At 48.6% G+C, this 12,324-nt stretch overlaps 9 protein-coding genes across 9 annotated transcripts; 4 read left to right on the top strand and 5 right to left on the bottom strand.

The window, feature by feature from the left end:
• Positions 1–876, bottom strand: J056_003570 (uncharacterized protein; the record flags this gene model as incomplete). Its single annotated transcript, XM_009268786.1, has 2 exons — positions 1–133; positions 176–876. The coding sequence occupies 2 exons, from the start codon at positions 874–876 to the stop codon at positions 1–3; spliced, it is 834 nt and encodes a 277-aa protein (XP_009267061.1).
• A 38-nt stretch (positions 877–914) lies between these two features.
• Positions 915–1,638, top strand: J056_003569 (PITH domain-containing protein 1; the record flags this gene model as incomplete). The annotated part of the gene is made up of 3 exons (XM_009268785.1): positions 915–1,321; positions 1,375–1,523; positions 1,574–1,638. The coding sequence occupies 3 exons, from the start codon at positions 915–917 to the stop codon at positions 1,636–1,638; spliced, it is 621 nt and encodes a 206-aa protein (XP_009267060.1).
• A 631-nt stretch (positions 1,639–2,269) lies between these two features.
• Positions 2,270–3,754, top strand: J056_003568 (N amino acid transport system protein; the record flags this gene model as incomplete). Its single annotated transcript, XM_009268784.1, has 2 exons — positions 2,270–2,452; positions 2,504–3,754. 2 exons carry the CDS (start codon positions 2,270–2,272, stop codon positions 3,752–3,754), a joined length of 1,434 nt encoding a protein of 477 aa, XP_009267059.1.
• Positions 3,755–4,119: 365 nt separating this feature from the next.
• On the top strand, positions 4,120–5,244 carry J056_003567 (Branched-chain-amino-acid aminotransferase-like protein 1; the record flags this gene model as incomplete). The annotated part of the gene is made up of 6 exons (XM_009268783.1): positions 4,120–4,160; positions 4,251–4,314; positions 4,368–4,379; positions 4,425–4,587; positions 4,651–4,862; positions 4,930–5,244. The coding sequence occupies 6 exons, from the start codon at positions 4,120–4,122 to the stop codon at positions 5,242–5,244; spliced, it is 807 nt and encodes a 268-aa protein (XP_009267058.1).
• Positions 5,245–5,480: 236 nt separating this feature from the next.
• Positions 5,481–6,351, bottom strand: J056_003566 (uncharacterized protein; the record flags this gene model as incomplete). The annotated part of the gene is made up of 2 exons (XM_009268782.1): positions 5,481–6,097; positions 6,156–6,351. 2 exons carry the CDS (start codon positions 6,349–6,351, stop codon positions 5,481–5,483), a joined length of 813 nt encoding a protein of 270 aa, XP_009267057.1.
• Positions 6,352–6,687: 336 nt separating this feature from the next.
• Positions 6,688–7,682, bottom strand: J056_003565 (uncharacterized protein; the record flags this gene model as incomplete). The annotated part of the gene is made up of 3 exons (XM_009268781.1): positions 6,688–6,985; positions 7,044–7,353; positions 7,517–7,682. 3 exons carry the CDS (start codon positions 7,680–7,682, stop codon positions 6,688–6,690), a joined length of 774 nt encoding a protein of 257 aa, XP_009267056.1.
• A 147-nt stretch (positions 7,683–7,829) lies between these two features.
• J056_003564 (uncharacterized protein) lies at positions 7,830–9,223 on the top strand (the record flags this gene model as incomplete). Its single annotated transcript, XM_009268780.1, has 2 exons — positions 7,830–9,092; positions 9,140–9,223. 2 exons carry the CDS (start codon positions 7,830–7,832, stop codon positions 9,221–9,223), a joined length of 1,347 nt encoding a protein of 448 aa, XP_009267055.1.
• Positions 9,224–9,405: 182 nt separating this feature from the next.
• On the bottom strand, positions 9,406–10,377 carry J056_003563 (C-5 sterol desaturase; the record flags this gene model as incomplete). The annotated part of the gene is made up of 1 exon (XM_009268779.1): positions 9,406–10,377. The coding sequence occupies one exon, from the start codon at positions 10,375–10,377 to the stop codon at positions 9,406–9,408; it is 972 nt and encodes a 323-aa protein (XP_009267054.1).
• Positions 10,378–10,671: 294 nt separating this feature from the next.
• Positions 10,672–12,287, bottom strand: J056_003562 (DNA polymerase iota; the record flags this gene model as incomplete). The annotated part of the gene is made up of 4 exons (XM_009268778.1): positions 10,672–11,498; positions 11,547–12,045; positions 12,098–12,123; positions 12,173–12,287. 4 exons carry the CDS (start codon positions 12,285–12,287, stop codon positions 10,672–10,674), a joined length of 1,467 nt encoding a protein of 488 aa, XP_009267053.1.
• Positions 12,288–12,324: the final 37 nt, after the last annotated feature.

The raw sequence follows: 12,324 nt of genomic DNA, 5'->3' as shown, positions 1-12,324 counted from the left end.
TTAATCACAATCAATTGGACATGGCGCAATGTGTTCACCCGCATCTAAACCATTAAGCAGCGTCATTTGATCATCACTCAACTCGAAATCAAAGACGTCAGCGTTGAGCTTCTGGCGATCTGCGTTGTCTGACCTGTAATACGTCAATAAGCCTCTTGGAATTTAATTCACCCACTTTGGCAGCACAACGAATCCTCTCTGAAGTGACCATCTCACCAACACCTGAGCCCAAGATTTGCCAGTCTGCTCAGCGATCTTCACAAGATGCGCATCGTCAGCCTTCCTGCCGCGCACGAGAGGGCAGTAAGCCTCAACGACTATCCCCTTTTGCTTGCAGTAGGTGACGATATCGTTCATTTGATTCCATGGATGGAGCTCAATCTGGTTGACGCTGATTGGAAGGGATGCATACTCCTCTAGCTCTTTAAGATGCTTGACGCCGTAATTTGATACGCCAATCGCTTTGACGCGTCCCTCCTTGGCCAATCGCTCCAACGCCAACCACACAGCCTTGCGGTCTTGTGCGCCGTTGGGGTAGCGTGGGGAGTGGATGAGAAAGAGATCCACAGCGCCGACGTTGATCTTGTTTACGGACTCGAGGCATTTGGCGTAATTGGCATCAACATCGCCAGCTGAATCCATGATTTTCGACGTGATGAATATGTTTTTGCCTGATTCTCTAATGGCAGAACCGGCTTCAGACTCATTTGCATAGTACTGCGCTGTGTCCACGCCTCTGTAACCGAGTTGGATGGCTGACTGAACACTCCTGTGCGTAACGTCTGCTGGGGACTTGTACACGCCCAATTGGAGTACAGGGATATTGTTCCCGGCTGGGAGAGTGTAGGTGGAAGCTATATCCAATGATGATGACATGGTGGTGATCGTGGTAGCTGTCGTGACTTGCCACAACGATGAGCTGCAGTTGCAACGATTCCAACCACACACACGACCCACATCCTAGCAGCGGCGTAGACCACGAGAATCTCTTTGGCGTCGTCGACCGGCCTAATGTGACGTCCCTCAACACTGACGAGAGCGTGCCACCGCGTGACGTGATAAAGGAGTGGGATCAGCGCGATGACATGGACGTATCACTCCACAGCGATGCAGATGAACAGCTGGTACTGAGGGTGCCCTTCACAGCCTCCGTCAAGCTCAAGTCGGTCCTGGTGAAGGGTGGTCTTGGAGAGAAGGCGCCGCGGACGCTGAAAATCTACGCTAATCAATTTCTTGATTTCGGCGACCTCGATAATGAGCCAGCACCCACGCAGACCATCGAGTTAGTCGAGAGCTCCGAGTGTATCGAGTATCCAGTGAAGTGGGTAGTGATTTCAGTAGAATATCACGACTGACCCAGTAATTACTCCGTAGAATAGCCAAATTTAACTCATCTACCCATCTCACTCTCTTTTTCGCTGATAATTTTGGCGCCGACGTCACTCAAATTTTCTTTGTTGGCTTCAAAGGGAGCTGGACGGAGCTTAAGAGTGAGCCTGTCATAACGACTTATGAGGCATTTGGTAGGTGTATTTTGAGGGCTTTGAATATCACTCACCACCCATTAACCCAGCCAACCCCTCCGACCATAAGAAAATAGCTGGCACTCAAGGTGGCCTTAATAACCTGGGTAGCTAGCCTTGTGAATATGTATTTACATCATTTATTTATCTTTCCCGTCTTTTGCGGGTGTGTGCGGAGGTGAAGTGCATCGGATCCACTGCTACTTACGCTTAAATTCAGTGCTGAATAGAGTGCAAGGTGTCCCTGGGAAATAAAATTTCCGATATAATCGCGGAAAGATTTCACCAGCTGTGGCACTTGTAGTATTACCGGAAATGGAAGGAATTGAGGTTTGAAAAGGCTGCACATACTACAGAGATATGTGCGTATATTACCCGTGTACAATCACAGACTTAGCTTTTGGCACAGGAGTAGAGGCGTGATTCAGTCAAGTGAGGTGGCGGTATCTGGTGATGATAAGCACACTATATCAGCTGATAAGATGGAAACGAGAGATTTATAGAGTGGAGTTCCTGATGTCTTATGTCTCCGAAGTCCCGGACGAAGAAGGCAGAGTTATGGGATTGAAATGAGACTAAGAGCTTGATAGACTACATAAGCATTCCTGGGTCTGCAAATCACCAAATAAAACAGCAGATATCTCCTCGCGTAAACGCGGGTCATGTTATCAGTGATTGTGTCTCTTAGCGAGCGAGTGAATCGCTTGTGAGTAAATCGAGTGCGGGGTTATCTTACAACTATCAACATGTCCACAAACGTTTCAGACAAAAGCAATGATTACAAGGCAGAGGAGCCAGTGTCTTCCACCGTCGTGCGCGATGTCGAGGATAGCGGCGAGAAGGATGTCTTCGCAGTGAATGGATCCTCAGAGAATGTCACCAACTTTAGAACCACTGGTTGGATTAGAGCGAGTGTTGTAATGACCAAGGTCAGTCTATCGTATTAGTCTGTGTTTTTAGCACCCGCTAACATCACACAGACCCAAATCGGATTAGGTGTGCTGTCTATTCCAGCTGCCCTGCAGACGCTTGGTGCGGCTGTTGGCCTTGTTGTCCTCTTTGGCCTCGGTTTGATCACGGCGTGGTCGAATCATACGTCTGGTAAATTTAAACAAGCCCATCCATCGGTGCATTCGACGCCAGACACATCGCACGTATTATTTGGAAAAGGCGTCGTTGGTAACATCGCTTTCACAATTATCTCCATTTGCTACTTTCTCTTCATGACGCTTATTTCGGCCTCCTCGATGCTCTCACTCTCCATCGCCTTCAACACGCTTGGCGAGGGTATGCGTATTTGTACTGTGGGGTACGTCGGCATAGCGGCTGTTGCTGTCTTTATCGTTGCAACAATGCGCAAGCTCGACCACATATCTTGGGCAGGCTGGGTGGCCATGTTCTGCATTGTCGTGTCTGTAATGATAGTTGTTATTGCAACCGCTCAAGCTGGTCCCGCTAAAGGCAACGAGGCTGCTGTATTCGACAAGAAGCTGTCTGCAGGGCCTTCCGCCGGATTTGCAAGCTCTATGAACGCAGTAGTCAATATTCTCTTTGCTTACGCAGGCACTCCTTCTTACCCAGCCATTTACTCGGAAATGCGTGACCCTGAACGTGACTATTATAAGGCTGTTCATTCGCAGCAGGTTTTTAGTGTCGCATTCTACTTTATCACCAGTATCATCCTCTGGTACTACGGCGGACAATACATCACCTCTCCCGCCCTCGGTACGGCTGGTGAGATATTCCAGAAGATCTCTTACGGTATTTCCATCCCCGCTCTTCTCGTTTCTGGACTTCTTTACGCACATTTCGCCAGCAAGCAGGTCTTCGTGAGGATGATGAGAGGTACCAAGCATCTCGTCGAGCCCACTATGATCCACTGGGGAGTGTGGCTCGGCACGGTAGCTTGTGTGGTGGTGTTTTGCTTCGTCGTCGCAAACGCAATTCCCTTCTTTGACTCCCTTCTCGGACTCGTCGGTAGCCTGTTCGCTTCACTTTTCTGCATCGGTCTGCCCGCGATGATGTGGCTCGATATAAATCGCCACAATATCAAAACAAACACCTCGCTCTTCTTCAGATGTAAGTTAGCTTGGGCCATCTTCCTCATCACATTAGGCGCATTCCTCTGTGTATCTGGCGCGTACGGTACAATTGTCGGGATCAAGCAGTCGTTCGATGACGGTACCGTTGGCTCTCCGTTCTCTTGTGCGGATAATTCTGCCGCAACGTAGAAGCCACTCGTATACCATTCTCTCACTCCACTCGCGCACTCTTTGACTTCAAAATGTACAAAAATAGAAAACAGACAAAATGCACAACCTGTGCTGCCAAAACGCAAATAAACGGATACTTTGTAGCATTACGATGATTAATTCTTACACTTTTGAGGAATTGGGGTGCGTGAAAATTTTGGCAGGCAATGTGCAAATGTGCCAACGAATCGTATACGGTGTATACTCTAAAGTCCACGATAATCACACTGCGGCACACACAAAGATTAAAGATGCCTAGATACTGAGGTCATCAGGGCAATATTAATAAAACTTGTCAGCTGCAAAATAATGTTTGAGCGTCAGCGCTAACACCAACATCTACAATGACAATCAATAAACCAATCCTCACACTATCTGTACCGAGGTGAGCACCTTTGTAGCGCTGTAGCGTTGTGGCGCAGAAAGCTACGCTCCACAAATCCAAGGAACAATCAATCTCACAACTATCAATCAGATCGACATCAACAGCGCTCGAGAGGGCGTTTATACAGCGTACCAATTGCGTCTGTTTTCATGAGGTGAGTTAGGAGTAGGAGGTTATCTAGAGACATACTAATTTACGTTTCCAAAGCCATTCGGGGAGGTAGGTGGGATAAACTGAACAAACAAACTCTAAATACTTTCATAGCCATACTACTACGGTCCTGAGCGTTTGTCTACGCGCTACACGGACGCACAGCGAGAGCAATCAGGCCATGCACACACGACGTACCAGAATCGCATCGATGAGATCAAAGGGAAGGCTGCTGAGGACCCTACGCGACTGGTCTTCATCAAGGACATGGCTAGCTGTGAGTTGAATTTGTGGCTACTGTGGCTTTGGTGGCTACTCGTGTCATCTGACATCCTCGTAGACCTCGTCAAGCCAGAGATGATGGCATTTGCAGGCATCAACCCGACTGTCCTATCCGATGAGCAGCTTGGCGAATTCAGATACGCCTTCTTGGTCCGCTCGCCGCGCAAAGCGATTACGTCGTACTACCGTGCTATACTCGACAACGACTGCGGCGATTTTGGCGATTTTGACCCAGACGAGGCGGGTTTTGCGGAGCTGTTGGCGATGGTTGTGAGTGGGAGTGTGTGTGTATATATGTGGGGGGAGTGCTGACAAAGAATGCGCGGGTGCACCACAGAAATACATCAAGCATCTCTACAATGATTGTCAGATCGCGCTGATTGATAGCGACGACTTGGTCAACGCTCCTGAGGACACTCTCAGAGCGTTTTGTACCTCCCTCGGCATACCGTTCGAGGAGAACATGCTCCATTGGAAGGCACAGCGTATTGGAGAGTTCGATAAGTGGAAAGGTTTTCACGAGGACGCGCAGAATAGCACCGGTTTTAAACCCGTTAAGCGTGATTCTATTGAGTTGCCTAAAGAGGTCGAGGACGCTATCCAGCATAACGAACCGATATATAACGAGCTCCTCACTTATGCGCTTAAATGAATTGATTACTAAACATATTAAGGTACTACAAAGGAATCATGTTGTATCATTATATCGTTTTTTGTTTCATCTTTTAAATTTTTACTTGAATTTTGTCTTGCTATTAGTAGAGTGGTAGAGTAGAGAGGCCGTCAGTTGATCCATCCGATTCCGTTGACGGGGAATTGAGTAAGAGTGAGTAAGAGTGAAAGTGATCGCGTTGAGTGAAATTAGTCAGTGAGACACCGCTACACCTCCTACACCACAAAGCAGAGCACAAGGGTAGACGCAATAGCGATACTCCAGCTCACTTGACTCGAAACAGCGCCGCTATCCAAATCATCGAGGTCGTTCACCGTACTGGAAGGGCTGGCCGTTGAAGAGTAAGATTTAGTCGGCGTGAGGAACGTTTGCGACGAGGTTGAGGAGGCTGAGGAGGAAGCGTGCGAGTACGAATCCGTCTGTGAGGACGTGTAGGTAGTCGAAGCGGCTACTGTCTCAGGTTGAGTTGCTTGGGTGGCTTGGGTAGGTGCACTAGCACTGGCAGCACCAGCAGCACTTGCGACACTCGCATACTGCCCCAGATTTCCCTGAGCTTGCGGGACAGAGCTGGCGATAATACCGGCGACTTGCACACCTGGTTTCTGGTTGTGCTCATGACCGTGCTCATGCTCATGCTCATGCTGGTGACCCTCTTTGTCGTGCCCCTCTTTCTCGTGCGCATGATTTCCGCCTCCATTCGCGGCAGCACACACCTTATCGCGCAGCTGCTGTCCCTGGTCGAAGTCGCCCGCGGGGCATCTCTCCAAACAGCGCGAGTAGGCGTCGCCCAGCCCTGGTGTACGGCAGTAGCAGATGGCTTGAGAGGCGTAGTCTGGAGTGCGTGAATTGTGTGAGTTGTGTGTGAGTGATAATTTTCACCAATTACCCACCATTCCCATTGTTGCAGCCAGCTGTAGCGCCAACACTGACGATTGCGGTAAGGAAGCAGTTCTGCAAGCACTGGTCGCCGGATGCGAGCGCCTGTTGCGCCTGTTGATGGCCTTGCCCGTCGTCGTGGCGCCTCAGTGGCGATGCTTGGGCCAAGGCAATCAGTGCGGCGATGGCAGCGAATTTGATAGAGAGCATTGCGTGGTGGACGTTTCGATGTTATAATCTAAGAGACGATGCCCAGCCCGTCTTTTATACTCTTGCTCATGTCAGCTGCAATCCACCCTGTCGCACATTTCCCGTCTGCTGGAAATTTGAAATTGGATTGGGAATTGTGTCATGCCAATCGGTGATGAGATGAGAACGTGGGCTAGCATACCGATTGGCATAATTGAGTAGCTGGAGTAGCGGCAGCACATGGCAAATAGCACCACACTTACTCAACTTGAACACAAAGATAAATGAGAAAATAATAACGCAGCGTTGTAATATAAAAGATACATTAAATAAGCAAATCACGTGAATCACGTATATCTACTCTCTCACAGCAGCCAGGGAGGTATCGCCGTCTATATCGTGAGGTGAGTGAGTATTCGGGTGAGCAGGGGAGCTTGCGACGTTGCCAAAGCTGTTTCCCCCGCCACCGACATTAACATGGCTACTGCTGTGATTGTAAGCCACGTCTCTCGACGTCGATCTGTCCCTCGAGGTAGCGCGCTGGAGGAGATCGCGAGTCCTAGAGCGAGACCTAGATCTGGAGGGGGTGGAAGAGGTGGCAGAGCTAGTAGGGGGTTGATCACCGCCCGCTCTAATATTACCAGCGCCGCCGCGACTAAATGAGGAAATATAAAGTCAGCTTTATACACACCTCACAAAAGAAGCAGACCCACCCGGTTGGTAACATGCCGTCACGTTCAGCTTTCTCGTGCGCCTCGCGCTGGAGCTTGGCTTCGAGCTGCTGCTCAGCTTGCTGGTTGCGCAGGTCGGCAGGGTCTCGGGAGGGAGAGCGGACGTTGCCGACGCCGCCTCGGCCTGCGTGGACAGCCTTGGGTGGAGGCGGATGGGCGGAGCGAGTTGAACGCCCTCTGTCGTCGTCGTCGTTGTCGTATGCGGATCTGGTCCTGGAGCTAGCCCTGAGGTTGCCAGCGCCGCCGCGACCGGTGCTAACGATAGGATCTCTGCCGCGAGAATCTGATCTTTCTGAGAAGGGCATGAGTGTGTGTGTGAGGGAGAGAGTGGGAGTAGAATGAGTGGTTATCTACTATCTTATCATTGGTTGATAAGAAAGAAAAAGATAGGCAGAGAAAGATAAGATAGGTAGAGAAACGGGGCCACAGAGTTTAAAATTAAGAAATAGACTCACCTGGATTACCCTGCTTGCCCTTAGTGAGGAATGATCTGCCGCGCTGTTCGCCGTCGTCGTCGTGGTGGAGATGCGGCGTGATTGCATCTCTGAATTTCCCACCAAGACGAGCAGCGAACGATTCGTGAGTCGCAGTTGAGTCTAGAGAAGGTCTGCGCTGCGTCATAATAGTATCAATTCAAGAGGGTGACTGTATTATTCGTGTGGTCGCTACCGGCAAAGATATAAAATCATTCAAATTAAATATAAAACACGCTTTTCATTCATTTACGCATACACTCAACTCCCACTCCGACCCACCAAGTCAAACACCATGTCAAATTACATATTCTTAATTCCTTTGAATAATTCATTTGAATTGAAGATTATCCATTTAAATGATAAAATTAAAATTGGTAGACAGACAAATGCACGCACAATACCCAACCAAGGCAATGGTTACTTTGATTCCAAAGTTTTATCCCGCCAGCACGCCGAAATATGGTCAGAGGCTTCCGTTGTCTATATACGCGATTTAAAATCTTCAAATGGCACTTTCCTCAACAATGAGCGTCTAAGTCTGGAAGGTGTTGAGTCTTCTGCCGTGCAGCTGAATCCGGGAAATTTACTGGAATTTGGTATTGATATCATCGGCGACGACAACAAAACAATTATTCATCGAAAGGTTTCCTCTAAAATATTAATTGCTTCAAATGAGCATGAGTATCTGGAGTGTCAACAGCAAATATCCCAACAACCTCAATCTTCAGTTAGTATTCATAAATGCTTTGATAAACTCGAACAGGAGATTAAATCTTCGAAAGAGATCTCCTCTAACCTCCAAAACATTTCCACTGACTTCAACTCTATCAATTCCTCCCTTCGAGGGCAACTGCCGACTAATTACCAACCATCTGCCAGTCTCGCTAACAACCCAATCGATGTGTCTTCTATACAGCAGCAAATATCTCATTTCAGCCAGCAACTTCAGTCTCAGCAAAAGAATTACGAGCTCCTTCAGTCTGAGCACAGCACGCTTAGATCTAAATTCGAGAACTTTGATGGAAGGTTGAGAAGTGACAATGTGAGTGAGAAGGAAAAGGATCAGCAGCATCACAACGATGACAGCTTCGACTCCTCCGACGACAACAGCATCGCAACTCAGAGACCCAAGACTCCCGAACCTAGTGCATCGCCTGAACAGAGTGAGCAGAATAATTACAGTGAAATTTCGAACCAAGTAAACCACTCAAACCACTCGAATGACACCGAACTCCCTTCATACACCGAACTTGTCTCACAAAACTCCTCTCTAGCCACGCGGTTGAGCACACTATCTGATGAAATGTCGACAATGCACGACCTCCAACTAAACATGTCGTCGAGGGTGGATAAATACGATTCGCGTTTGTCTGCACTCGAGGAGAGTGCGCGTGGTACACTTAATTGGCGTTCTCGTTGGGAAAATGCATTAAACGCTCAGCGCTCCACCCACACAGAAGAACTCAGTAAAATACTCTCTGAATACGACAGAAAACAGACACATGTCCTCTCCAAATACCAACTTAAAGAGAAGAAGAGTGCTAGTGATAGTGGTGTGAGTAATTTGTTTCTTTTGACTCATTCAGCTAACCTCTGTTACAGGGCAAAACATACAAATTCGTTGGCTTGCTTAGCATCTTTATGCTCGGGTTAGCTGCATACACTGTGTTCAGCAGACAGCAGTAGGCGGAACACAAACCTATATAAACACACAAACACACAAAAACACACGCGCACAAGTTTATATACCATAAACCGAAAAATGAAATGTATATTACTTTTGGGTATAAACAGTCTTCTAAATAGATAGCGTGATGGTGTGATAACGTGGAATAATATAGAAAATATGCAGTGTGCTAACTTCTCCTTCAAATACTCTTCTTGCCTTGCTTCTCCTCCTTTTCTTTCGCGTCGTTTTCGAGCACTTGGTTGAGTGGGTCGAGTTCAGGACGTGGTTCACGATGGCTCTTGAATGCCCTATCTGAGAAAGTAAAGTATTGACCGTAGTTGACAGTAAAGTAGAGATGATGAAGAGTGTGGTGAGAAGGTCCATTAATAATCTTCTCCATAAACCCGCCGCAACGCATATCGCCATCGTGAATGAGTATGCTCCATACATTCACAAACCCAAACAAACCGAGATATAGGAGCTTATGTAGAGGGAAGAGGAATATGAAAAGATGGTACGGCACCGACTGCAAGTAACCATCAAGTGGATGAAACGCGTGGCTTGCGAATGGTGTAGGAATCAGCCACTTGTGATGAGGCTTGTGAAGCCACTTGTAAAACATCGGATGATGCTCTATACGGTGCACCCAATAGATGCAGAAATCGGTAAAAAGCAAAAACCAAAGAATAGAGAAACCGAAATAAAACCACGAGTGGTCATTGACGTTTTCGTATAGCTTCGACCAACCGCGCACATCGGCAATGAACCACGGCACCGTCATTAGTGTGAGCGGACCGAAAGCTGCCATACTACTGTCTATCTCCATCCGGAGTTGGTTTGGTAGGAAGCGAGGGTGGCGCATTACGCGCTTATCGTATATAAAGTGATAGGACAGACCTGCTGCGAGGAAATAGAGGAAATGTATACCGACGTATGTGAGCAAGGTAAGTGAGAGCGTTTGGCGAATGATTGAGTCGCGTCCGAATTGAGATAGCTGGTCATAGTGTAGTGCTCCATCTACCGCCGCTGATACTGTCCCATTTACACCGCTGATGCAATTGGGTGCATCGAGTGGCGTGTATGCACAAGTCGGTAGCGGCGTCTTTGGGAATACCTTGGCGTATGTGTAGTCGAGGAAGAAGTGGTCGCAGAGCTCTAATGCTACGTCCATTACTTATTTATTATTCCGTCCTGGGTGTTTATGTTTAACGATTTTAAAGGTATTTTCTAACCGAGAAGATCAGATCAGCCCACAATTTGGCACAACTTTAAAAATTTATTCAATTCGGAGCTGTGGATTGGAGTGCTTTGAGTACTGTATTAATGCGCAAATGCTGTTTTAATATCGTCTCCTGCTCTCGCTTGTCCCAAGTCTGTAACCGAATTTGTAAATTGATTCCGATATGGAAGGTGGCGTGTTCTCTGTTTTCTGTGTTCTGACTCTGTGCTCTGTGCTCTGCCTCTTCTAATCTCCCAGCTCGTGGAATCGCATATGTGACTCTACCGTGAATGACATCAGCTGAGCATGGCATAAAGGGCAAATTATCGCGTCTTCTTCCTGCTCGCTTCCTTCAACTGACTCATCATCACTGCTGCTCAAGTGCACTACTTCCGTCTTCTTCTTGCTCCTAATAATCTTGTCGATCGGCGCAGGTGGCGGACCATTAACGAAATCGGTGAAAGCGACATTAATCACGCGCAGTTTATTAGCGCCATGTGCCACACCTGCGTCGTACAGCTTCTTCGTCAAGCTATACAAACACTCTCTGCACAACCTCCTCGCACGCTCTTCTATGGTATACCTGTCGATATCAAACAGCGAGACACCGACAGCGCTGCTGAGCGACTCAGGTACATGAGCAGCGACTCGTGTATTGGGTATAGTGGATGTTCTGCGTGTGCTGACCCTCACGCGGGACGGATGCAGTTCGAACACACTCCTAGATCTACCATTGCTACCGCTACCACCATCGACAGTGGCGTACTCTTCGTCCAAGCGGCGCACCAGTCTCTCTGTCACGCTCTCCAGCATCGCCCATGCGTCTGCAGCACTATCGATCTTTCCCGAGGAATCCTCGATGCTGATCTGCTGTGGGCGTATATCGGACTGTTTCACAACGGTTTCGTCTATACCGCGCAAGTTGTGGTATAGACGCGCGCCTAATCTGCTGCCAAACTCCTCTTCTAAGTCTAGCAGCGAGAGACGCGTGCGGGCGCTGTGCACTGTCAGATCATCCTCATTCTCGCACCCCAAAAGACTCGCGAGCCTGTCGACGACCACACGACCGAAACCTGCACGCAGTCAGCTTGGTGCGGGTGTGGTCTGAGCGTACCACCCACCGTGTAGTTTTCGCAGCGGGAAGGGATCGAGGAATGCCTGCAACTCCGCGTCGCTCCTCACATTCAACAGCGTCTGATTATCTGGCTTATGGAGGTTGCCGACGAGCTTGCTGAGCATGACGGAGTTGCTGATACCCGCTGAGCAGGTGAGCTGGAAGTGTGTATAGATCTGCCTGCGTATGTCCGCTGTTATGCTCACGTATATCTCCTCGCTGTCTGTTAAGCGATTCTCAGCGCAGACAAGGTGAGTTTGTGTATGAGATTGCGATTGCGCTTGCTTATCGCATTGCTCGCGCGGCTGCGCAGCGACGCGCGTGATGTCTATGAAGTATTCATCCAGACCGAGCTTCTGGATGGGCGTATCTGTGCCGAGATAGTCCGATAAGAAGGCGAATACGTTTCTAGAGATGGCGCGGTAGAGCGTAAGGTCTTCGCCGTTGACCGTCTGTATTTCGGGACATATCTTGCGTGCCTCACTCAGGCTGCCGAGTTTCTTCACCTGGGTGGAGTGAGTGGTGAGGGGATCACTGCAAAGCTCTCAGCACACTCACGCCCCTCGCTCTGGCTTCGTAGCTAACTGAGATTACGGCGTAAGTAACTCACTCGGTGATAGCCAGTGCGCTCACCAGTACACAAGATGTGCTTCTGCTGCACGGCGAACGGAATGCCACGCAGGCTGGGATCTATTGATCTATGACAGCTCACGTAGAAGGCGTCAAAGTCGATGGAGATGATGGTCATATAAGTACAGGATACAGGATACAGGATACACGAGATA

Source organism: Wallemia ichthyophaga, assembly GCF_000400465.1.
Source record: "Wallemia ichthyophaga EXF-994 unplaced genomic scaffold scaffold5, whole genome shotgun sequence".
NCBI classification, from domain to species: Eukaryota; Fungi; Basidiomycota; class Wallemiomycetes; order Wallemiales; family Wallemiaceae; genus Wallemia; species Wallemia ichthyophaga.
The sequence above is the reverse complement of the archived record's forward strand: the minus strand, read 5'-3'. Positions and strand labels throughout refer to the sequence as shown.